Below are 27,444 nucleotides of genomic sequence, written 5' to 3'. Positions count from 1 at the left end.
TATCTGACTCACAGATTTTATAGAAGCTCAACATGATGATATGATATTGCTTGAATAATGTCTTTAAATTTAAGTTCAGTACTCAACATTAAGTCCAGTTAAAGCCAAGGTCTTCTAGCTGTCCACCTCTGCTAGAACACAACTGCTAGAATCCCAGGTCAGAAGAATGAGACCTTTCTATAAGAGATAGAAGGTCATTGCCACATTGAAATCTTGATTACGACAGAGCTTTGGATGTTTTTCAGAGATGACATGGGAAGGAATGAATACATCTCTATCAGCTTTTCCATTAACACCACATTTTGTAAGTAACTACAGAAAACTTCCTAAAATTTAATTTTATTTAATAAATATTTTTAGAGAGTTTGCTGACCAAAGAATGACTTGGCTGGTATTTCTAGAAATTCTGTTTGCTTAATCTTTTGATCACTTTTACTTCTACTGTAGTTCTTAGAATCTCTAAATCTATAGTGAATCTATTGACACATGTATGCTTTGACAAGTGTGGTTTTCTTCAACCGGATGCTAAATTAACGGGATCTCCAAGTTAAAGGACAAAGGCAAAGAAGTAAAATTAAACACAGCAACAATTATAATAGTAAGTGCTCATTAGAATTTGATTAACAAATCTGTCCCAAAATAATGATAAAGATACAGAAATAACTTAATAAATGAATAATGCAAAACAGAACAGATTTTGGATATGGTCTCTCTTGCTCTCTCTCTCCCTTACACTCTTTCTCTCCCTCTTGCGCTCTCTCTCTCTCTCTCTCTCTCTCTCGCTCTCTCTCTCTCTCTCTCTTTCTCTCTCTCACACACACACACACACACACACACAAACTTACATAGGTATTCACATATGGGTGTATACACACATCTCAGAATTAAAATACTGCGACTCCAAGTTTTAACTTAGATAAATTAACTACATTAAAATACTGACACTGTGAAAAAAATTGTTTATGTCCAACATCCTAGAGAGGGAATCACTTTTGTGAACATCTAAAAACATTCAAAAAAGAAAATAAGAATAGGAAAGCAGAGTCTCTGACAACAAGGACAGGTGAACATGTCAATACTGCCTGTGGCTACAGCTTCCCATTCTCCTCACTACTTTCCTTCTCCTCTATTGCTTCCAGGCTTCTCTTGCCCTTGGCCTCCGCACTGCTGCTTGGGGTTTTACTCAGTCCACAAGACAAGCAAGCCAGCTGGATCTGCTTCATGTTTTCAAGAGCTTCATTCTTGGCATTCTTCAACAGGTCTCCTTGTCCCTACAGTAGGTAGAAATAGACACCAAAGAAGATAGTTACGGGTTAACTTCCCTAAGTAACATTGTTCTCTCTATCCTTCTGCCGTGACCCAATGAGAAAACAGAACCAGACCGACAACTTGCTTTTCCAGGGTTAAACCCAAGATGATTCTTTCTTTGTCTTCTTCTTTTTTTTTTTTTTTTTTGCTTGCATCATTGAGAGCCAGTGCTCTATAAGCTTAGGACTCCAACTTGAGCCTTTCCAGTTGAGTGTTGGCTGCCACTGCATTTTGCTCTTGGACACCCTTTTCATTATGTACTAACAACAGTTAATTCTTCTATCCATGTGATCTCACACTTGTATACAGAGTTCTCATCTTGTGAGGAAACAAGAAAAGATGTCCTTCATTCAAGAACTAAAACCAAAGTCAGTCTACAGGGTACCAGAGCTCAAAAAGGTGAGCATCTCCTGTGACAGAAACCATCTCCTTCAGGCTTGCTGAGCTGGCTCTTAATATATTGAGTTAACCTCACAGTCTTCCTGTTCATATGCTATTACTTACCCATCATCCTCAAGACCATGTTTCCATCTGGCTAATGAAGTCTCTAGAGATTCTAAAGGCTCAACGTGTAAAGCAGGATGGTAGAAACATACTTGCTGTCATTTATACCAGTGCCTGAGAAAAACGTGCTTTCCTGCTATTTTTAAATTTTTAATTCATTATTCCAATGATCAAGTGCATGCGTTAGTACTGGCCCAGGGGAAGAAGGAATGAAGTGTAGAGAAGTAGGGGTGTGTCTCAACAGTTTAAAAACTGGGAGGAAGTAGTTCCTCCTCCTTTCTCTCCTCTTAGTCTCACTGCAGCACCTGAGATTGTGACCCTGAATCTGTGAAGGGCAATGGGAGTTAAGGCTTGATCAGACAAAGCATTATCACCTAATTTGTGCAAACTGCTCCATGATGAACTGCTACATCCCTTTAAGAAATATTTTTCTTAGAGCCTATGTTGAAGTAAGTGGTTAATTTTTTAAAAAATGCCTTGGATCTGGACACCGGTGGCTCATGCCTGTATCGCAAACTACTCACAAGTCTGAGATTTGAGGATCATGGTTTGATGCCAGCCTGGGCAGAAAAGTCTCTTATTTCCAATAAACAACTCCGAAAAAGCCAGAAGTGATGCTGTAGCTCAAGTGATAGAGTGCTAGCCCTGAGCAAAAGAAGCTTGGGACAGTGCCTAATCCCTAAGTTCAAGAACAGGGCCCAACACACACACACACACACACACACACACACACACACACACACACACACACACACACAAAATACCCCTTTGGATACCTAATTCCTCAGAATCTGTGGAGACACTTGACAATTCTATCCTGTGTAATGATAGTGAAGTCCTTCTAATAAGATCCTTTGTACGACGAAGAGCTCAACTTTCCCAAATGTTCACATTAAAATAAACTTCAGTTACTGAATTCATGAAATAAGATTTTAAAGTACAGTTGCAGGCTATAAGAAGCTGAGCCTGATGAGGAGGAGGAATTGCTGGCTGGAGGTAACTTCTGAATAAGACCTGAACTGGACAAAGGCTGGGTCTTTCCCTCCTGGCTTAGTGTGATTCCACACGCCATGTGGGGAATATAGGCCAGAACTAAAACTATGGCAGCATGAGGCCTGTCCGAGAAAATACGTATTTCCTGGGGGAGGGGGGTGGAATATTCACAGCACTGGCAGAACTGGAGGAGAATGTTCTTAACAGTATAGACAGTGAATGAGTTCTCCTGGGCAATGAAAAGTGAATTCGCATTGTTTGGAAAATGCCGTTTTTAAGTAATAACAGCACTAATGTAATATAGAGTGCTTACTCTGTACAAGCACTCTGCTTTGTAAATGATCACTCCTTTCACCATCACACTTCTCTATGAGGTACTTTCATTAATCTCTGAGACAGAGTGGGCCTCACCACCACCGCCCCTCCTGTAAAGTGATACTGGTGATACTGGTAGAGTATGCTTTCTTCCTAGTACAGTAAAGCCACTAGTCACTTTACCCATAGCAACAACAGAGTCAGGAAAGAAAATGATTGCTCATGTGACATAGACAACAGAACTTAAGAGGTGGGATCTAGAGACAGGAAGACAGTGTACCACAAGACCACACTGCCAGGGATAAAGTCAGTGTATTTCCCATAAATTTCACCTGAGCCTTTCCCTCTTCTGTAAAAATAATGAAAGTATCTTTCCACCTTTCTTTATAGTTCTGAGGCTAATAAACAAGACATGTTGAAAAGTTGCTTATGACTTAAATGAGCACAAATAAATGGCTATAAAATTAGTTTGGAAACAGTTAACACTTTCTATTACTATACTAAACATCTTTGTACTTTCATATGGATTTGAATGACTTGCTTAATCCCTTGGTATGATTCTCAAAAAAATAATAACATCTCTTCTGTTTTTTTCTAAATTGGAAAAATTCCTTTAAAAATAACCTGTATCCAAGTGACTATATCTACAGTCATTTTCAGAGTATTACTGATAAGTGATCTCTTTTCACATTGTTTTGAAATTACCATTGAGCATTTTAAAGTAAATTGGTTTTTGGAAATACTATAATAAAACTCCTTTGTATAATGATGAATGTACACTAATTTTAAAAAACAAACTGATGTTCCCTAACTGTAAGAAAACAATGACATACACAAAAATAACAGGCTTGGTACTATTAATGCATAATGTTCTCACATGACTTTTCCTTCAGCAAGTTATGAAATGGATTTTAATCAGCCGGAAAGTCATCCATTCTGAGAGGTGGCATCCACGCCTAAATGCCACACAGTGTCAGTTCTGGTGAAGTCAGTTTCTAGAAAACAATGGCCAATTGGAGAATACAATTTGTACTAGGACACAAGCACACAACTACATCATCTCTTGATAAGCTGGGAGACAACACGTGCTGGCTACAAGAAAGCAGTCAGAAAAAAAATGGCCAGAAAGCCCAGAAGTTAAGCTTCTAACTAATAAAAGAAAGTAAAAATGAAAGGCTTTGAAAAGCTCACACTGAATTTTGTTTTCTAGTTTTAAGGAAGGAGGAATAAGGGTTATCTTTCTATTCTGTGGTTTCAGGAACCACATACCAACTTTCTTCCATGAGTCCTACCAACCAAGCCATCAGAACCAATAACTAACTAACTAAATAAATAAATCTATCTATCTATCTATCTATCTATCTATCTATCTCATTCTAGGAAAACTGTACAGAGAGTAAAGTTGGTTGGTAGCGACCCCCATACTGGCATTCCTTTCTGGAGCTGATTTTCCCATTTTATGTATATCAGTTTACCTTCAGCCTCTAGCCAGCCCACACCACCTCACCCCCACCAACATCTCTGCCCTATGTAGCATCTCTGCTAAGACATGTTAGAAACTCTGTGCAAAATTCTAGAAGGTATATTCTAATAGGACATTCTTGTAAGTGTTGTAATTCCATTCTCTTCAAACTAGAGGTCTTATAGGAAGAGAGAAGCCAAGGGAATTTGTTGTACTTGCTATGTAAATTGGATTCCTCCTTATGTGTTGAAATAAATCTGGGATAGCCATGGCATAGCCTGCAAACTTAATGCATAATTTTGATCACAGAACATTCAACTTGAAAAAGATGTCAAGATACCACTGACTTTTCTATCCTGAAATTCTCATGGGAGTTCACAGCATTTCTAATCTGGTACTGACGATGCTTCAGGAACAAAGGAGGATCACTTTCAACCCACAAGGAGAGCAGAGAGCATTTAGCAGTCTTAAGAGCAGTGGTTGCCATTCATTTTCCACCATAATCAGACTTCCAAACATAAGACTGTAGGGCAATTCAAACATATTTAGGAAGTAACAATGGCACTCATGGAAAACCACAGAGACTATTATAGAAATGTGAGTCTAAAATTTAATCATTAATGAATAGTTTTAAACATAAATTAAATATTCAATGCTGACTCTTTCCAATCGTGCTACAGGCAGTTAAAATAAAAATATCTAAAAATCAGAAACTTAGTCTGTAAAATAAGCTGGTTTAATCACATCACCACAATGTCAGGTTCTTCTAGTAAGTGGATTAGTAACTACAACACAATATTGCAACATTAAATAGTAGCTATCACGTACTGTAAAATTAGTATAGTAAGCATGAACCAGTAGTAGTCATAGATTATCTCTTTACATCATGATCATAAAAGAAGCTAGAATTCTAAATGCAAATTTCCCATTTGTTATATATCTTACCATCTATCTGATGATGTTTCCTCTGTTTGGAAAGAGTTCTGGCTACATTCTGGCAGAGTAACACACAAAAGATATCTGTGGCTTTACACTCCCCCCTCCCCCGCTTTTTCCCATGAACTGCACTAGGTCCTGAGATATTAATGTGTAAAAATGAGCATCTTTGTCACATGTAAGGAAAATAGTACCAACTGACTCAGAGCATACCACAAATATTTAAAGCAGCAAATTGTAGGACTCTGGGAACAGACCACCCCTCTTCTGTACACAATTATACACATAAACAACTGAATCTCATCTCCAGGCTACTCATGTGGGTGTCTGAGTACACAATCAGTGGCAAACTAATTTCCCAGACAGTCTTTCCCAAACTGTCTACCCCCATGGTCAAACAGAAGATACAAAGGTGGTATGAACAACTAACTCCGTGTGTTCTGGCTACTATGGTGGGCTCTGCACAACCACTTCTTTTCTAGCTCCCATCTCTGTGTCATTTAAAGAGGTTAAATGCTTTGCTGCAAAGAAGACAAAACCACTAGTACAATTTCTTTTATAATCAAATCAAATAAAAAATCTTTATATCATGACAGCTATTTTCACTTGACTTTATACTTCAGATAAATTTCTATATTTGGAATGTTGGGTGAGCATACTCAAAGATGGCCTAACAGTCTTGCTCACTGGAAAGCGTAGCTGTGTAGAGAGCACATAGGATGTTAGCCATTATAAGGCATACAGTTTTTCTCTCTAGGACATAATGCATAAAGTATCTTCATTCAACAAAACAGAAGCTTCTATTGCACTGCATTGTTAGTTCTTGGATTTACTATTTTTCAGTATCTTGATAACCGAATGTTTTAGATACATTAGACTTGCCACTAAAGGCTTGGATTTTTCTTCAATGAATCCTCAAAGTATATGGATAAGACTGTCGGAATAGGTCTAGCCCAACAATCTTAGCTTGTTGGAGCTTTGTGTGTTAGTATTCTGAAAATTTGAGCTCCAAACTAAAATATTGCTTCCTGAAATCATTATTATAGACTGCAATTAAGTTGCATAATTATTAGAACAGAATAAAAATGGGTATTCTTAAATTTCATTTAAAAATAGGTTTGGTGATTGATAGACACTAGATTTGATAATTAACTACAGTTAATAAACCATTCCTGAGCTCTCTGATGAAGAACAGAAGTCATTTAAACCCTTGAAAATCTAGTCCTCAAGGAAATGTAATTTGCAAAAGGTATTTTAAAGAAACTTTAAGAATTAAATATCAATTCATACAATGTTACAAAAATTAACAGATAACATGTTAAGTAAATAATTACACAAAAGGTCATAGAATACTGGAAGTCACAATATTAAAATTCAACATAATGAAAATAAAATTGCAAAGATAATTTGAAAAATTTTTTGTAAATGGAAAGCCTCAGTATGTCATGTTTTGCAAAGGTAAATTTTAACTTACAGAACTATTTATGTCTGGGTATTTACAGAAAACTATACATACATAAATGAAATGTTCAGTGAAATTTAAATGTTATTCATTAGTTTAATAATAATAAATGATTAATTATCTACTAGTTAAAAAGTATATTAAATGTACCACTGAACTGTACTACTTCACTGAGATCCCTCAGTGTTCACAGCTTTAGATAGAATTATGAAACTTAATGTTTCAAAGTCTCATTTGTAGTCTCAGCTGTGATTTATGCTGAGACATCTACCTCTTCCCTTTGCAGGAAGAATAATGTGGTCTCTTTTAGCTATGAAGACTTAAACTTGAAATGTTGCTTGATTCATCTATCCATTAAACATATTTATTTCATATTGATTATAAATGAGACTTTCCCTTTGACCTGTAGTTCTCAACTGTACTGAAACCCAGGCCCTTTAACTATTTTAAGCTTCCCTTTATTAACCTAAAATTCACAGACAATATAATCTACATGTGCATTATTAAAATGAAGAAAATAAAGTGTCATAGATATAAAGTGGAAATAAGTCAACAGTCACAAAATAATATGTATTTCAAAATGTAAATGTTTTAGCAGTTACATAAGGAACTATAACGAAGTAGGCAAATGCTTGTACCAATATAGTGCCATTACACAAACACACATTCAGAATGCAGACATATAATTAAATTCAGGTATATAATAATCAGTATACCTATCTTGTAGACTTATCATGAGAGTAAGAAAGACAAAAAATGAAAATCATTTGTTGTAGCTAGCAAATGTGGGGCACCTCATATCAAGGAAATGAAATGCTATGAAAGGCCTACCTCATGGTCCAGTGCTCACTTCCTGGTTTGGGGGCCCAACCTGCCCGTCACCTGGTTGGAAGGCTTGGCTGTGGTTTGTGATGTCTACCTCTGGGATTGGCCCTGTACACTTCCGCCCTCTCTGACAGCACACGCATCCTACCTGCCCTGCCCACCTTGGTGCTGATTGGCTCCTGCATCCTATATTAGCCCAATGTACTTCCGGAATAAACAAGTTTCTGCCATGATGGATCTCCCTGGCGCCTCTATTTGTCCTCCTGCGAGGGAGGGCTGGGTGAAGGCGTCCAGTCGACCCTAACCTTTCTCGGCCTCATCTTATTCGGGGAGTGTTCTCTCTGTCCCTCTTGTGGGTCAGGAGGCAAGAAGGACTAAAAACCCCGCCATTCTGGCGCCCAACATGGGGCACAAAAAGAACGTTCATCAGAGGCGGAACTGTCGGCAAGCCGAGCCAAGTGGGTTATGAGGTAAGGGTCTCCCTGAGAAGATGGGGAAATCTCACACCAAGAAAGACCCGGCGCTCACAGCATCTAGATTTAAAAGCAGAGGTTTCGAGATTTCAGATCCCTGTGCTGAGAAGGTCTGGGGGGCCTTAACATGTGCCGCTTCCTGGTTAATGGCATCCTGTCTTTTCAATTGGGCCATCTGGGATGGTATGGAGTGCCTGGTGAGAAGGAGGAAGATTAACTTGGGAGAGGACCCTCCCCTCCAGTTCTCTCTGACTTTGTCTGCCCTTAAGGCCTGCTTCTATCCTGCCCCGGTTACATCTAGGGCCAAGGAAACTTTAATTGAGGAGTGCTCAGGGTCGTGGAGAATTAGCCCTCCCGCTGCTGCCATTTTACTATCCCTCTTCCCTCAAAAACTCTTCTTCGCCACCTCGTGTTGAACGGGAAGAGGAGGTTAAGCCGCCATTTTATAGTGGCGGCTCCTCCCCTAAACCGAAAGGGCAGGTTAAGCCACCATTTTGTTCCTCCCCACCACACCACGCTTGGCCTTCGTGGTAAATGCTAACCTGGGGGCAATAGAACCGCCCTAAAAGCAGTCTCTGAGGATAGGCCTAATTTGCCCTGGGCCGAAACCATCCTCCAAGGCCTGGCTCACCAGCAGTGCACTACCCAAGACTGGAAGAATTTAACTAAGGCTGTGCTTCCTGGCCCCCTGTACCTCAAATGGTGTGCCTTTTTTAATGAGGAGTGCCATGCCCAGGCCAACAGGAACCAGGCTGTTAATCCCCCAGTCACTGTGACTTATGGGATGCTTTCAGGATCCAATGATACATTTTCCACAGGCCTCCAGCAGGCTACTATCCCTGCCCCCTTACCAAGAACAGGTACATGCTTTGGGACTGGCTACGTGGAAAACATTGGAAGAAGGCCCCTCTGAGCCTCCAGTAATTACTCAGAAGGCTACTGAGGACCTTGCCACCTTTATAGAAAGAGTAGAACGGAGCCTCCAAAGAAAGTTCCCCTCGAGGCCCCTCCAAGAACTGTTCATGCTGGTCTAGGAGGGGATGACCGCAGACCACAAACTGGCCTGTGTAGGAAGGAAGGAAAGATCTATGGGGAGGTGGATAGTTGCCACTAAGGATGTGGGCACTCAGGCCCACCTGTCACAGGTGGCCGCAAGCCCAAACAGCTTCACTTGCCTAGGTACTTTCTACTGCTCTTACCTCTTTCAATGGGGTTTGTTATGGGTGTGGCCAGCAAGGCCACTTCAAAAGAAATTGCCCTAGGGGATAGATAAGACCTGATCCTCCCCACCCCCAGGGGCGTCTTTCAGGCCAGACAAAATGCCTAACTCCACCTAAAATACCCTGTCCCTGAGGAGCTACTATCTCCTCTCAGGCCTTAAGTTCCCAGCTCCTAGAAACTGCAGCAGGCCCCAGCTGGCCTAGCAGCATCTTAGCAAATGGCATGCCCCCTGTCCTGGCCAGAGCCATTCAGCCTCTGTTCTTAAAGAGGACCAGCCCTATAATCTCTAGGGAGAGACAAGATACAGATGTTGTGGCATTTTATGATGACTGCATTAGTTATGAAAAAAATTGGCATAAAACTGCTCCCCCGATTCTAGGGGTCACATTCTAATCGCATGGTCCCCTGTGGGTAGAGCAGTGGCCTATTGGCGGGAAAAACAATTGGAGCTACTAAAATTAATACAGGAACAGCTTCAGAACTCCCCATTTTTGTTATCATAATGATCAGGCAAATACAGGTTTTAATTACAGGTTTCTTCATGATCTCCCTGCAGTAAATATGCCCATAGGGGCCACCCGACCAGGGCTCCCTAGTCTTTCAACAATTCCTAATAATTTGTATATTTATGCCATTGAGATAAAGGATTGTTTTTTTTTTCCTATAAACAGTGGTTTTCCTTTATCGCCCCTCCTATAACAACCTTTTTTGGAAAGACACCCAGGTTTAAAGCAAAGGCCTCCAGAGGTAAGTAAAAGTTGGCCGACCACCCTGTATGTCTGTCTAAAAAAGTGTACTGTGGGCCAAAAAGCTGGACGCAGCAAGCTCTTTAAGGCCTGGGTGGTCAAGGGATGCCTTGACCCCCTTCTGGATTTCTTGTCAGTAACAGGGCATGCCCAAGAGTCTCACCGGCAAGACATGTCTAAATCTAAATAAGTTGTTTGGTGAGAACGTTCATCTAAGTTCGTCTTGTTATGTTAAATGTATCCGATTGAGTCCCATTTTCTGTTGTACGTCAATGTCTGGTTCTGTTTAAGAGTAGGTGAGGATGGCCTCCACTGGCCAGCTACCAAGGAATGGAAATCTCTGTAAGGAAGGCGCCCCCTGAGTTCAGGGCCCCACGGCCTTTCCGTCACTCTGGTAGTTTAAGGCCAGGCATGCCATCAGAAGTTTAGGAGTTTCTTAAAAGTCTCTGCTTCTCTGTCTTGTTCTTGTTTTTCCTTGGGTATCTATTTAATTATTTCTGGAAAGTAAAAGTTTCGGCCCCACCTGGGGTACATCTAGAGCCTGGTATGGCCCCTCCAACTGGGCTGCAGTTGAGGTGAGCCAAGGCCAGACAAAGCAGCTGCAGCCTTAGTTCAGTTTCCTTTTTCCTAACAATCTGCTGAAGTGACAGTCTGGAGACAGTCAGTGGCAGAACGCAGACTTCAGTCTTAGTTCTCTTAGGTTTAGGACTCCCACCCAGCTTTCATCTGCAAAAAGTATTATGGTAAAATTGATACCCATCCTAAATATGGATCCTTGTGGTTTGTGTGGGTGTGTGTATGCGAATCCTTTTTAAAATGTACAGCCAATGTTAATTTTGCACGCTTTAAGATCTTTGCATATGAATACGTGAGTGAATGGGTGTAAGTGAACATGTTCAAGGTTAAATTGACAGAATCCAAAACAATGGATAAATTCATAATTGAAACACAAAGAGGTTTGCATGTTTTCCATTGTCTCAAAAGATTATCGCATTATTTTAAAGAGAAACTGGTTAATAGAGTTTTCTGATTCTAAAATCTGCATTTAAAAAAAATCTGGTATTGTAATGCATAAAGCTATTTACCTTGTAAACATTGTATCCTGTTTAGTCCAGAGACATTGGGGAATTTGGAATTTATTTCCTTGAGTTAATGTCTGGAGATAAGTATCAAAATTTAAATGTAAATTTGTTTATCAGTGTCAGAAGCTTTGCCTGCCTCTTAAAACTATTTAGGTAATCAAATGCCAAAAGAAAGGACCAAGAGAATTAAAGATAGTCCTGTGTGACCTCTTTGGGGGTGAGAGGTGAACTGGCAAAGGTGCAGCTCTGGGTAAGATAAGCTGGCACAAAGGCTGGTCAGATGGACTGAGTGGACCATCTTTGTCCTTCTTCCTTGCAGACTGACACTGGAAATCTGATGGTAAAGTGGGTGATATGATTAGTATTTCTTAAACTTGTCCCCTAGTGATTCAAGTCAAATCCCTGCCCCATGAACTAACTTAAATTGGAGAGGGATGCATCAAAGATTTCCCCTGGTCCCTATAAACACTTAAAATTTTTTTCAGACTTGGAATATTAATAAAACAAAAAGGGGGAGGCAACCCCCATGATCAATTGAGGACAGCCATGCTTACACTAAATATTTTAAGTTTTTCCAAGGATCAGCCTCTGACTGCCTTTCAGAGACAATGGTCTAATCAGACACCTTACTTAAAGGTTGAAGTCCGTTGGAGAGATCCTCTTACTGGATCATGGAGAGGCCCTGATCCCCTCATTAGTGTGGGGAGAGGATTTGGATGTATCTTTCCAGTGGGAGAACCAAACCCAATTTGGGTACCGAATAGAGATTTAAAATATTGTCAGAACTAAAAAATAATTACCCAAGAGCACCCCCTCTTGAGGTATGATTTTCCTTCTCCCTCTTGTTCACAGGAATGAGGAGATCATACTGGACGCTCTGCCCAGCTGTGGTTGGATCCCTCAGTCACCTTCCTTCTCCTCATCCTGGGCATCATTATCCACGCCATCCACAAAGACACTAATTTGGACCTACAATCTCAACTTGATTCCCTGGCTGCAGTAGTCCTCCAAAAGCATAGAGGCCTTGATCTGCTTAAAAAGGCTGCAGGAGGTTCTCAAATGCCTCCAAAATGAACTTGATGCAAACTATCTATGGACTGGACTAAATGGTTGGCTCCCTTACCTTCTCCCCTTTGTGGGCGGGCCCCTTGGTTACAGTGGTTTTTGTATTCACATTCGGACCTTGTGTAATCAATAAGCTCCTTCAGTTTCTTAGAGATCAGGATCAGGTTAAAGCTGTTCAGCTAATGGTGGTCTGGCAACAATATGCTGTGTTATGAGATGGCAGACTGGGAACCCTATGAAGTTGGCCCTGGCCCTTACCAGGATGTGCAGGTGTACAGAAGGGTTTCCTTTACTGATGTTGGCCATCGCCCCTATGTAAAATCTCCATTTGGGTCTGCCAACCCTACAGGTGAATTGTCTGAAGAGCTAGAGTGGTAGTCATCGATGGGAAAGATCCCCAGAGGGGGACAACCTAAGACAGGCACACTTCTCGAGTAAGGCAAGCACCTGCTTAATAACACAAAAAGGGGGAGATGTGGGGGCACGTCACATCAAGGAAATGAAATGCTATAAAAGGCCTACCTCATGGTCCAGTGCTCACTTCCTGGTTTGGGGGCCCAACCTGCCCGTCACCTGGTTGGAAGGCTTGGCTGTGGTTTGTGATGTCTACCTCTGGGATTGGCCCTGTACACTTCCGCCCTCTCTGACAGCACACGCATCCTACCTGCCCTGCCCACCTTGGTGCTGATTGGCTCCTGCATCCTATATTAGCCCAATGTACTTCCGGAATAAACAAGTTTCTGCCATGATGGATCTCCCTGGCGCCTCTATTTGTCCTCCTGCGAGGGAGGGCTGGGTGAAGGCGTCCAGTCGACCCTAACCTTTCTCGGCCTCATCTTATTCGGGGAGTGTTCTCTCTGTCCCTCTTGTGGGTCAGGAGGCAAGAAGGACTAAAAACCCCAACAAGCAAACTCTTGATTGTGATATGTTATTATTCTATAAACAGGATACTAAGGGATCTCAGTAAATGCAGTGTTTCTCTATCAATAATGAGAATGTTAGACATAAGACTAGCATATTTTAGCCTTATAACATGCAAGAAAATAACACACTAGCAAAGACCCACTGCCAGAGGGCCAAGGCACCCCAAGAATAAAAGGCAACATGGCATCTCCACTTCGCCCCAAGAAGATCTCACAATCGCTCATCTGTTCTAAAAGAGGAACAGCTGCATTGATGTGGATAAAGCCTTCCTTAGGGAACTCCAGAATGTATCACCAGCTCCCTGAACAAAAGCTTATTTCTTAGTTGTAATTTAAAGGCTACAACAATTGCTCCGTATAAGACAGCTGTTTTATTTAAGCCAGATGAGAAAGTAAAAATAAATTTAAAATACCTATCACCCAAAGAAATGAACAACAAACACTAATTTTTTGGTGACAGGCCTGCTATGTCCCCTCAGACAAGTTCTAGGAGGTTCAATGTCTGAGAAGCCATCTGTCTGCTTTGGGCAAATGATTGTGAGCATAATCTACTTACAGAAAATGTCAACAAAATTGTCTCAACACTATTGAGCTGAATAATAGAAAACCCTAAGCTAAACTTGACAAATACCATTGAACTGCAGAGAACTTTATGAATTGAAGTTCATGTGATGATACCAGTACCCAGAGAATTCTTTTGTAGTCCTTTTGACAAAAGAACCATTTAGTGAGTAAGACAGCAGAAGTCCCAGCTTGCTGGTTCCTGCCCTCTGGTCTTTCCGTTCAATTCTGTGATCATCTGCCTCTATGTTAAGAAAGCTAATTAAAAAAAAAAAAAAGAAGAGTACTATCCACCTTTAGCAAGCTGACAAATGTAATGAATTATCTTTCAAGTGAAACTTCAGTAACGGATGGGCATTCACACAACAAACAAGCATGGTTTGCAAGTTCCAATATCTGGAGCTCTTCCTGGACAATAAATGATTCAGAAATCAGAATTCATACACCCACTATGATTGCCCTAAGACAAACACTTGGTTCTTTATTTTCTTGCATTTTATAAGGTAAAAATTCACTAGACTTAGGTGTTACATTCATATTGACAAGAGAAGAGCATCAGTGCAAGTGGGTCACCTCTGCCAAGTCTTACTATTTCCATTTCAAAAAGGTCATTTACAACTACTTGAAAGATATAGGCTGCAAACCTCAGAAAAGACTGACATTTTTGTTTGTTGGGTAATGTTTCCTGTTAACAAGTCTCTGATTTTGTGGCTCCAATTATTAGTTACTTGGTTCCTTCAAAGATAATTTTTGCAAAAGGTCAGATCATGAATGTAAATGAAACATCCACCAACAGTCCCCACTACAGGTAAACTGACCCAACATGTCCTCTCCTCAGCACTAGGACTCCTCAGCACCTCTCCTCAGCAGGCAGAGGTGAGGTTTCCCCTAATGCCAGGGCCTGCCCCAGGTATCATCTCCAGGGCACTTTTTACACTGTATTCCATACACGTCATTCTCTGTAACCCAATGTCAGCACTGTACATCCTTTTCTTTCTTTCTTTTCTTTCTTTCTTTCTCATTCTGTCCTTTTCCTTCCTTCCTTCCTTTCCTTTCCTTTCCTTTTTTTAACCAAAGATAGCCATTTCTTCTTATGATTTTTAAAAATGGTTTTAAATAAAAGGAACTGTTTTAAATAAGATGAGTTCAGGGCTGGCCCATTTTCTGGGCTTGCAGGCACCCAGTAATTCTGGTATGAGCTTCACTTTAGGGTCAGATGGAAAGAACAAACAATTATTAAGAAAACACTGTCAGAGGAGCAAATGTCCTATCCCTTTACCTAATGAATCACTCATTTTTTAAAAAACATAAATGATGCTAACAAAACTATCAAATGAAAAGCACCCCTTCCTTCAGACATAAGAGACAGAGACAGAGGGGTAAGAAGAGAAGACTGTGTAGGCTAGAATCCTGGAGATTGCTCACATTTAATTCACATTAAAGGACAGCAGAGAGGTAATCTGTAAATGATTCTGGGAAGAAAGAGTAGAAGAGGAGGAAGAAAGCAAGAGTGCTCTGCCCTTGGAGTGGAGGCAGCAGCTTTCTGGTTGTTGGAAGGAGGCAGTGATTAGCATGCTTAGGCCTGCTGTAAGATAAAAGCTGCAAAGTGTTTATGACATTTCAGACAAGGGGTTCTGGTGACCTTGTGAGAGTGATTTAATGGTGTGTCAGGGGAAGAAAACAGATTAAAGCTGGCTAAGGAGTGAGTGGGAGGTAAGGAAGTGGATTCACCAAGTATAAACAACCTTGTTAAAAAGTTTGGCAATAGGCAGGGAGAGAGAAGAAAGAGAGTAGCTGGATGGGGACTGAAGTTTTTCCTTCTTAGGAAAGACTTTTCATATAAGTCTTTTCAGAGAAGTATCACACACATAAATTCAGTTAGGCTGAACAATGAATTGTGGAAATAGAAGACACAAAATATGGAATGAAATAACCAAAAATGTCTACTTCTGGAATGATCTGTTGTTCAAACACACTCTTCTTACTATCCTAGTAGTTATTTTTATCCTTACCTCAGAACTGCTTTATTTGTGTCATGTGGAAAATTTAGTTAAAAAGTAGAGGCATAAAACATGGTAACTGAATATATGTAGATCTACCAAAACTTAATTGAAAGCAGGCTCTATGATGTATGCAAAACTACCTTCAGACAATGGAGATTCTCATAGAGTCCAGCAGGTGGCGTCTCTGTGTTGAGTTTACGAAAGAAGCACTTGTCCTACTACCAAAGGCAGATGTTCAATGGTTAAAAATGGCCTGGTAACACCATTTGGCTTAACCTCCTTGGGGTACTGATTTGTATCTCAAGACAAACCTAGGTTTGTAAAAGTGATCACAAGCAATCTCCAAGAATGTACATAGTCATCAAAATCCATTGATATATCATGAACTTACGTTATTAAATATTTAAATTGGAAATATTTAATTGGAAATATTTAAATTGGAAATATTTCAATTGGAAAATGTCCATTTTTTGTTTAGCAAAAACTGAATTGCCATGCTTCTTCAAAGCTAGACCACCTATCTAGCTACCTGCTTCCCAGTTTGGTGAATGAAGGAAAAAATGATTTAAAAATTTGCCCAGTAGAGTTCATTATACTCCTATCTGGAGAATACATAACTTAATCTAGTATGATATCAAGGACATGTGAGTTCACACTAAGGAAGTCTGTGAGCTGACAGGCGGCTGGGAAGGTCCACCTGTAATTTCTTCCCTTTGTTCCTTGTATATCCTGTTATCTGACATGCCAACCAACAGTAAAGCAGACAGAGGAGAGGCAAGAGGAAAGACCAAGCACACAGTTGTCAACAGACATACACAAGGATTCAACACACACACATACACACACACTCCACTAATTCAGGCCAGCCTTCCCATCTGCCAACCTGTTCTGGAAAAGAGTTTATCATTCTTAACTGTAATCCAAATGGGAACCAGATCAGGCCTAAAGTCTACGTGGTGCCCTCCTACCCAGAAGGGAGCCAAAATCTTTACCCCGGCCCAGGGCAGTTTACTTTCCTCACACTTTGATAAAGTGGGGAGGAAAAGAAATCTAAAAATTGACCCAAAAAAATCTCTATCCTCTTTCTTCTGTCTGTTTCTCTCCCTCTTCCCACACCCCCTCTGAGTACCAGGACTGGACCTTGAACTCAGCACCTCCTACTTTTACTTGGGTGTTTTGCTCAAGGCTAGGATTCTACCACTTGAACCACACTTCCACTGTGGGCTTTTTGACAGTTAATTGGAGAGATGACTCTCTTCTAACCTGGCTGGCTTAAAATCTCCATCCTCAAATATCAGCCTCCTGAATAGCTAGGATTTCACATGTAAACCACCAGTGCTTGGCAGCAAAGCTTTCTCTATAAGTAGCATCTATCTCTAATCATAGTTATGCTTCTTGTTCAGGGACATATGGAGTCCTATAGACGGACAAGAGGTCGGGTGAAGAGCAGGAAAAAACTGTGGGAAAGGTTTCAGAGACAGTAGTAAATGTGTGACATCAAGAGAATTGCAGAGGGTTACCCTGGCCTGAGAAGATGGTGTAAGAGGAAGTGAATGGAATAAAATTGAAGATAGATAGATGCATATACATGCATATATCACTAAGGGAAAAAACCTATTAAACAAGAGGGAGCAGATACATTAGAAACAAAATCAATGAGTTTTATACCCCTACATGGGATTTTGAAACTATTACCCTAAAGATTTGAGAGGCTATCTCCATTCCCCAAAGGATATTTGCTCATTGATAGATACTGTATATGGTCAAGTTGGCTAAGGTGCTTAAGTGAAAACTCACACCCAGCTATTTAAATGCAGAAGCATTCTGAACAGCATACCAGCAGGCTCCCTGGAGCTGCTCTATTTAAGAACTTTTCCTATTTTTTCAAGTAGCCTCGCTGACACCTGCCAGAGGATGGTTCAGTACTAAGGAAAAAGGGATGGGCCCTGATGGCTATCATACTTACCTTCTGCTGGCTGCTTTTAAATATGGCAGCCAAAACAAATCTCCTGCCATGACTATTATTTTCATAATCTTTAGCTTCGGGTTGCATATTTTAATGAAGTCTCTGACACTAAGGTCAATTTCAAGGGCATTAAACCAGCCCAGCCTGGATGTCCTTATTTCTCTTTGTTCTCTTGGGCTTGGAAAACGTGAAGATAAGCTATACTGCAGTCAAGCTTCATTTGCTTAGCTGTAAACAGTCTATAGTCAAAAAAAAAAAAGGACCTCACGACTTCTCCTATCTCAATACCACACAATGTTTATTTCATGCAGTCGGGTGTTAAAACTAAAATGAAAACTATTAAAAACAATAAAAGGAAAAATAAGCAAAAATCCTCTAGTTGCTTTGCATGAATTGCTCAAATATACGAAAATGATCAATATTCAGAACCATAAGAGAACAAGTCACCTGTCTCCAGGTTAAACTCAAGCCCCATTCACCACTTTTAAGGCCACAGATGACATGAGGCCTGCTGGTCTGCTCCCTATCAGAGATGTGTATCTCTGCTGTCTGAGAAATGACTGCTGGACAGCTCTAATGTGACTCTATACACACATTTTCTCAAACCTACACTCATGGATTCTGAGAGCTACCATGCAAGTTGCGAACCATGTGTGTCTACTGAGCCCCTGAGATTCACTCATGCCTCTAAATAACTGAATATGCAATTTTAAAAAAATTGGAAAATACTGGGGTATGAACTCTGCTTATTCATTTTGTTTGCTGAGCTGGTACTCTTATCACTTGAGCCATGCCTCCTGCCTGGATTTTTGCTAGTTATTTTGAAGATAGAGTTACAGATTGGTGTGCCCAAGTCTGGCTTTGAAATATCACTATCCTCTGGATCTCAGCCTCCTGAATAGATAAAGATTACACACATGAGCCTCCAGTACCCAGCCGCAATTTAATTTTCATAAGGCATTTTGAATTAAAATAGTCTCCTGCAGTTAGTGGTTTGTTTTCTTTAAAGACTTTGAAAAAAGAGGACCTGACCTTCAGCATTTTCACTCACCCTAGCCCCTTTTCTGATGGCATGTGCCACAGTTATAATGAACAAACTAATTATGCTCACACATTTTAGCCTCTTTGACAGGAATATGAGCCGCTGACAGTAGCAACAACTTCTGTGCCCTCCATGGTTATGTGCTAAAATTAACACAGAGCATTGCCCAAACCAAGGCGGTAATGGGTTTTTTGAATGAAAAAAATAAATAAATCAGGTACTACTAAATACACATGCTCTTCAGGCAAGGGTTTTCCATAATCATTTGCCTCTCACATAACCTCATTCTCCAGCTTTTTAGTTCATAGAATAGGTCATCAGTTTATACATATAACACATTGTCCTCCATCTTTCAGGTCTCTTGCAATGAGTCTTCCAAGAGAGAACTCCATAAGGGTTTGAAATCTCAAGGTTAGGGGAGGGAATCACAGGCATACCTCTGATGGGGAAACAGTAATGGTGGGAATAGCTGGTGGGAGATACTTGAACAGGAGCCTTAGTCACACACTAAGGAGGCAGCCTTACCTGTTGCACAGAGAGCAGGTCATGTGGCCAAAGCAGGTCATATGTGTAGTCTAGCTAAATTGTATCTCCCAGTCAGTAATCAAAACAGAAATGTCGGATTTCATTTTTTTTCTGAGGGTTTTATATTAGGAAATGAGCTTTATCCTTCAGCTTCTTCTTCCTTGTATGCAAGGAACCCCATAACTGAACAGTACTAAAGGAGAGGCATAAGCAATAGAAATTCACATTCTCACATTTTTCTTTTATTCATTCATTCACTTGTTCATTTGGCAATCCTTGGATTTGACCTCAAGGCCCTAGACTTGCTAGGCAGATGGTCTGTCATGAGCTATGTCTTTCTCCCCATCCCTTTTTGCGTTCTATTTTTCAGGTATAATCATGGATTATTTTAAATCCTAGGCTATCCTGGATTGTGGGGAACCTACTTACATTTCCAATATTACTGGGCTGACAGGCATGTGCCAACATGCCCAGCTTTCTCTTGAGACAAAATCTTGCTAACATTTTTCTCAGAGCTCATCTTCAACTGTTATCTTCCCAAGATCCAGCTACTGGCTATCTGGGATGACATGCACATGCCACCATCCCAGTCTCATTTTCTCACAATTTTAAAGGCTGGAAGTCCCCAACAGAGGTATCCCAAAGATTGTTTTTCTCCTAAGGCCTCTTTGCTTGTCTGACAGGTGGTCACCATCTTTGTGATGTCATCACATGGTCTTTCCTCTGAGGATAGCCACTAGAATGTAAAATGTAGAATGAGACCACGCAAAGCAATATAATACAGCTCAAACTGCATATAATATAGACTCAGCATATCTGGGGGTATGCTGTGCAAATTGAAGAAAATGCTGAAAGGAGGCAGACCACTGCCCTATAAACCTGGATGACTCCCATAAAACAATCCTAACAACAGTCCCCAGCCACCTGACAGTCAAAAGACCAAGAAGAAGAAAAAATGGAGGTGGGATTTGAACATACTGTTAGGAAAAGTGAAAAGCAATCACTGGCCCAGTGCAGGGTGGGACCTGCCTGATCCCTGCAAAGACACAACAACCAAGAAAGAGAAAAAGTGAAGCTGGTACAAGGAGAGGCCAGGGAAACGGTACTCTGCTCAAGTGGAAGGGGAAAAGAGGTGAAGAACAAAACATCAGCCTGTGAGTCAATGGAGTCACCAAGATCTGATGTGCCATGTTCCCAAGTGGCACAAAGAACACAGCCCTGGGGATCGTAAGGACCAGATCTGGTAGATGAGCACCATATGCTAGCAAAACGTCACGGCCCTGGATGTTAAAGAACAGGCTTTCACACAGACCAAGGTTTGCCTCTTCCCCGCATGCTAAGTAATAAGTCACAAAAACTAGAATATGGCATAAAGTGTCTAAGGACCTCTGTTTGCTCATCTAAAGCCCTCTGTGCCTAAGTGCCATCCCACCCTGGTTTAGTTTAAGAGAAAGACTTGGGAACAAGTCACCACAGTTCAGTGACTTGGGGTGGTGGGCGTAGGAAGAAGACTCTATAAACAATAGATACTATATTGAAAAGACTATTTGGTGTTAAGGAGAATGGTAAAGATGGAATGATGGTGGGGAACACAGAACGTTTCCCTGGAAAGCTGGGAGAGGAAGGTGCTGGATTTGAGTGACTCAGGAGGGCAAGAATATCAAAATGATCACACAGCACACGTGAATGTAGGGAATCCTGACACTGCTTGGATTTTCTAAGAGACCAACTGGGGGGACGTGAAACACAAAATGGGGAGGTTTATGGAGTAAAGCAAAAGCTGTTTCTTGCCAGACCAAGAACCAGACATTTTTCATAACAGCTGAAGCCAAACAAATCATTTTTCTCACTGAAGTCTATTTGGGCTATCAAAGAGGGGAGCGTGTTAAAATTTTTAGAGCTTTTATTCAGAAGATTAAATATGTTTACTTTTTGCTCTCACAAGGAAGTTGCATTAGAGCTGAAAAGAGGGTGGCATATTATCTCCTTGTTTCTGTTACACAGTTACAAGTGGAATCAACTGTGTTTAGCTGTCAAATCCAATCAAAGTCACACTCGAGCAAAGAATCATCTGCCATTCTCCTCATTTGACCTAGTCTGGATTGTTGAGCTTCTCCAGCATGCTTCAACTCACCAGTGAACAAGAGGTTCCTCTCGAGACACATCAGTGCCTAGTAATCCTTGTGAATAACTAAGGATTTCTTCTAAATGAAAGCTTGAATAGGAAAAAGCACTAGACTACACAATAATTATAATATGAGCAACAAACACATTTGAACCTTCATGTGAAACAGGCTGGATATAGAGGAATGCCTAGACTTACAACTCTATGGCTGTCATATGAGGAACCTGAGAGCTGCCTTCATGGGATTCAGTGTGAATGACGCCCCACACCCCGTGACTGTTCAGTGCACAAGTCATGCTATAGTACAAACAGCTTGGCCAGGAAAGAGATCAGAAGTAGAGCTGGTATAGAAATACCTAATTAGGAGCTTAAAGAAGATCATTTTGGTTCTACTGATGTTTAACTTCAATGAAATTTGTAATTTCATGTGATTTGTTGTCAAGACCAGCAAAGTTCAAGGAGTCTCACTATAAACTGCTGCTGAATATCCTCAACAAATGAGCCAAAGGAAATGACCTCAGTTGAAGGTCTGCTGGCTCATGTCTGTGATTGTGGCTCTGCAGAAGGCTGAAATCAAATAGCAGTTTGAAGCCAGTCAGGGTAGGAAATTTGTGAAAATCTTATGTTCAATGAACCAGCAAAATGTTGGAAATGGAGCTGTGGCTCAAGTGGGAGAGCATTAGCTTTGAGCACAAAAACTCAAGAATATCACCCAGGCCCTGAGTTTAAGCCCCCCCACCCCACACACAAAGGAAGGCAGTAGTCATCACCTCATTGTTTCATTGTCTGCTCTCTCCCTCTGGCGAGAGAATTTCTAGAACATAATTATACTTCAGATACTTTTTAAGGTGGTGGCTATTAAGTAGAGGACAATAGAAAGGATTGTATTTGATATAGCAGAAAAGCAACAAACATGTTTTCCAGAATTTGTAGTGTGGGTGCTTCAATAATTGTATTTCTTATATACACATATATTTTTCCCAAGGATAGACTTAGATTAACAAGAGCTCAGAACAAACTGTCATTCTTCTAGTTCTGTCATTTAAGAAACGAGATTATAACACACATGCACACACATTGTACATGTATACATATATACATATTATTGTTCTTTTCAATGGCATTCTTCCTCTCCCAGGCTACAATGGGTTATAGATAAAGGAACAGGAAGGAAGTAGCTGGTGCTTTCCCCCTCTGGTTTTAGATTACATAGAGACTCTATGGGCTAATTCAGGATACATGATCAACATAGTTAAGTATCTATAGTTCTACTCATTCAAATTTAATTAACAGGACGTAGTTCATGTTTGTATACACTCATTTGTAAGAATCTATACACTATATTTATTTTTAGCAGTCTTAGACATCAGTTTCTTGATTAACATCAAGTCCACAATAAGCAAGAACCAGCATCCTGGGACATATGTAATAAGAATAGAGGACCATCTGGAAAGTAACCAGATGAGGAAGTGGTGTGCAACCAGCCAAGTTCCCAATAACAAATTAACAGTATATAACTCAGGTGGCTACACGACTGTTCCAGCATATGTTCAAGTTATGCCCCTCAGCAGTTTGGAGGATTACTCACTTGTGGGATGAAAAATGTATTACCAAAAGACCTAAGTAATGTTTAAAACATCAAAGTTTCCCTTTGACTTTAGAAAAAAAAAGTGAAGCATAACTAAAACCAGAAAAACAGAAAATTACTGGGGAACAGACCCATATTTCTTACCCAAAGCAATTCGAATTTTTTGTTGAAATGTGTACTTTTAGGATTTGTTAGTCATCTTTCAATTCCTTTTGAGTGTGGTTCATGATTGCAGCGTACTTGGACTCTTGGCCCTGCTGCTCTCAGGCCTGAAGCCGCAGAGTACACCATGGTGGGAGCAAAAGACAAGAAAGCTGCTCGCTCATAGAGGCCAAAGAGCAAAGTAAGAGGGAGGATGGGGCCACAAGCTCATTATCCCTTCTTCAAGAAGGCTCCAATGACCTACCTTCCTTCCACTAGGTCCTCCTCCTCAACGTTCCACTACCATCCACTGCATCACCACGGCTGACAAACAAGCCTTTAGCACTTGGATTTTGTGGGAGCCATTTATGGATCAAATCGCGCAGGTGTACATGTTAAGTGCATATAAGAAATGCACCCTTTAATACTGGTATAAAGAAAGAAATTTGATTTTCTGAGACTAGATTTGTTTTCAGTTGATCAGGAACTTGTTTTGGGCCCCCCAAAGTGATCTGCTCCAGACCTAAAGAGCCACAAATCTAATTTTATTCTCCTTGATTCATAATGCCAGTTGTTGAGAAATCCAGTTCATTAAGGGGTGTCTGTTTAGACCTCTGCATGGCAATCATTTTATCTTGGAATACACTGAAAAGTAATTTAAGAACTTTGCATACCCAAGCACAATTGATTCAAAAGTCCATTGAGAATACTATCTTTTAAATAATCACTCAACGATTTCTAGTTGTTTACTTGTCTGTTTGTTTGTTTTAGAAAGCATAGCTTTGTCCTTGCAGATTTATAAGCCAAACTACAAAGGTTTCATTTAGTGTGCTTTACTTTGAGGATTCTGTCCAAGCTCTGAAATGTTGTAATCTAACGATTTCTCACAGCATCACATCATGATGAACAAGTCAGGACTAAGTCACAGCTCTGTCACTAGGCATCTTTTCTTTCTAGAGGTTACTGCCCTTCCAAACATTAATGTAATTATAATGATGATAAGATCCGTATGTGTTTCCTTCTTCAAATAGCTTCAAATAAATATTTTTGCAAATGTTTCCCTAATCTAAACTTATTTTTAACACCCTGTGGAGATTTCCTTTGAAAAGAAGCATATAATTCTCATAAAGTCATAAGCTTTTCCTTAAAGGAAAAATTCAATTCTTAACTTTTATTTGCTTTGGTAAGTAGACATCTTCACCTACTACAATTGCTCAGAATATCAATATATCGAGAGTGTTGATACAGATTGTATTCTGAGAAATGAGAAACAGGACAGAAGGAAACAGGTTTTTCCTGTGGCCATTCCAATGACAAGACTCACTTAGCTGTAATAACCTCTGTGGCATCTACACTCTCCCATATGAATATCTTCCTCACTTCTTTGCCCTTCCCTAGAAAGAAAAGTCCTCGCTGCCTAGCCTTTGACATGCTTGTACAGCTCACCGTAGGAGCATTCTATTACAATAGTCCCTTTCTCCTTGTTCTGAAATCCTTTCAAGTCTCTTTTTGTATAAATCTGGATTTCATTTTGTGTACGTGTATGTATGTACATATCAGTGTATGTGTGCATGTTACACATATATATCTATTTAGAGGCAAGAGTTCACTGTGCTGGAGCTATAATAATGACATACTTCTACTAGAAATCTGTTGAATGAAAACAGCTTGGTACTGGCACAAAAAGAGGCCTGAGGGCCAATGGAACAAAATAGAAGACCCAGAAATAAACTTATAGACCTATAGCCATCTAATAATCACTGAGAGCCAAAAACCTAGGCTGGAAGAAAGACAGCCTCTTCAACAAATGATGCTGAGAAAACTAGATGCCCACATGAAGAAAACTGAAACTGGGCCTTTATCTATCACCTTATACCAGCATCAACTCAAAATGGGTCAACAGCTGGGCATGGTGGCTCACACCTGTAATCCTAACTATTCAGGAGGCTGAGATCTGATGATCAAGATTCAAAGGCAGCATGGCACAAAATGACCTGAGACTCTTATCTCCAATTGACCTCTAAAAAAACAGGAAGTGGAGCTTGGCTCAAGGGTAGGGTGGTACCCTTGAGCTGAAGAGCTCAGGGACAGCGCCCAGGCCCAGTGTTCAAGCTTCATGACCCCCCCCACACACACACAAAATGGGTCAACAACCTCCATGTAAGACCAGAACACACAAAAGAAGGACTGGGATAAACATTAGGACTCCTTGGAACAGGAAAGAACTTTCTGAGTAAAGATCTAGAAGCACAGTAAATCAAAGAAAGACATAAATGGAACTGTATCAAACTGAAAAATTTTCACAGCAAAGAACACAGCCAACAAGCTAAAAAGATAGCCTACAAAATGGTAGATTTTTGCCAGCTACACATCTGACAATGGCCTAATATCCAGAATACAAGAAAACTGACAGATATCGGTATTTTCTAACAAGTAATTAGATAGTTGTCTCATATATTTTATCACTATTCAAAAATAAGGTAAGAAGAGCACCCTGCACTTGTACAACCTAAAAGGATGTCAACAAATGAACAATTTTGTTAACAAAGAATTATATCCAAATCACCTAAATAAAGTTCACATCAGTCTAAGAATCTGTGTGTAAAAAATGCATTTTCCCTGAAGAAAGTTTTCCCCATGAGTGATGTGAGACCTTCAATAATTTCACAAGCTAGAGCCAACTCCTCTGGTCTATTATGAATCTATTCATTAGGATAGATTGTAAATTATTCAGAATCATTATAAAATGCTACTTTCATCTGAAAAAGAAAAGCACACCTCCAAGAGACTAAATTTAGTCCTGCTGGAGATAAAGTGCTATGTGCTCCCATAATCATGTCAATAGCCTGGTCTTTATCTTTACTAAACTCCAGGGCAGAACACAGCTGGGATGCAGCTATCTATGGCAGAAATAGAGACCATGGAACTATCTTCCTTTATTCCAAAGAAGTATTAATGCTGTCTGAATTGTTCTATATTTCTGAGCAACAGATGCTGAAAATAATGTATCTTTGAAACTAGTCTATTAACTGTGCTTATTTAATTTTGAGGTAACTGGGATTTGAGCTGAAGGATTAGCAGCAAGCACTACCACCACACCCTTTTAACGTCAGAATTTGTTTCTCCAGTAGGGTTTTTCCCATGCTAACCTTAGACCACAATCATACCTCTGCCTCCATGGGTAGCCAGGATTCTGGACATATCTGACTGTGCCTAGCTTTTCGGGTTTAGCTTTTGAGGCAAGGTGTATTAGCCCCTGGCTGGCCTCCTGTCTCAACCTTCTGAAAGTTGGGATTACAGATTCTGAAAGTTAGAGAATTTGTCCATTTTAATGATCTGTATAATACACTCTGTATTATACAACTCTTTCATCTCTCTCCCTTCTTATTCTCTCTGCACCTCATCAGCTTTCAATGACAGAAAAACCGCAAAAAAAACCTTAAAGGGGCCGGGAGTTTGGCCTAGTGGTTAAAGTGCTTGCCTAGCATGCATGGAGACCAGGGTTCGATTCCTTGGTACCACATATATAGAAAAAAGCCGGAAGTGGTGCTGAGGCTCAAGTGGTAGAGCTCTAGCCTTGAGAAAGTCCAAGGACAGTGCTCAGGCCCTGAGCTCAAGCCCAGGACTGGCAAAAAAAAAAAATAGATTTCCCTGCTGTCAAATGCATGTGTTCACATGGACATAAAACATAACCACAGATTAATGTTTAGAAGGTAACTGATAAAATTTAATTGTAATTAGCTATATAATTTATGGCCAAATTTGCTACAATATTCAATTAGCTATGAGGCCAATGAATGATAATTAAATGATTAAAGCAGAAATGTTAGAACATCCTAGATCATGCTGAGAGTGCACTGTATATTTACTTTAATTTGTTTTCTTTTCATCATCCTATTTAGATTGTTTTGGCAACCACACTCTAGGAACCCACAAAGAGCTGGAGATACTACCGTTAGCTCAACTGGAACTTTCTCCAGCAAGGTCAGATTCCACCGCCCCTTCTCTCAGTGCTATGAGTTTTCCTGCAAGGCCTCACAATGATGACAAATTTAACACTCAACTCCTGAGTAATAAATAATTGTCACTAGGCTGTCAGCTCTAGAAGGCATGTTTTATTAACTAATCCAGGTGCAAAGCCTATCGTGAGTATAGACTTAGACATACTTATTGAATTG

The 27,444-nt window shown here is 40.3% G+C and overlaps 1 protein-coding gene across 6 annotated transcripts in view; it reads right to left on the bottom strand.

Moving 5' to 3' along the window:
- Positions 1–939: 939 nt before the first annotated feature.
- Plcl1 (phospholipase C like 1 (inactive)) overlaps positions 940–27,444 on the bottom strand; it is a 330,490-nt gene continuing 303,985 nt past the window's right edge. For all 6 annotated transcript variants that reach the window (XM_090354556.1, XM_090354560.1, XM_090354557.1 and 3 more), the window contains exon 6: positions 940–1,271. In XM_090354556.1, the coding sequence (XP_090210682.1) occupies positions 1,089–1,271 (183 nt within the window). In that variant the 3' untranslated portion in view covers positions 940–1,088. The remainder of the gene's footprint in view (positions 1,272–27,444) is intronic.

The sequence above is a fragment of the Megascapheus bottae genome, chromosome 21 (assembly GCF_031878675.1).
Source record: "Megascapheus bottae isolate mThoBot1 chromosome 21, mThoBot2.hap1, whole genome shotgun sequence".
Lineage (NCBI taxonomy): Eukaryota > Metazoa > Chordata > Mammalia > Rodentia > Geomyidae > Megascapheus > Megascapheus bottae.
Note: the sequence above shows the minus strand (reverse complement) of the source record. Positions and strands in the feature narration are given on the sequence as shown.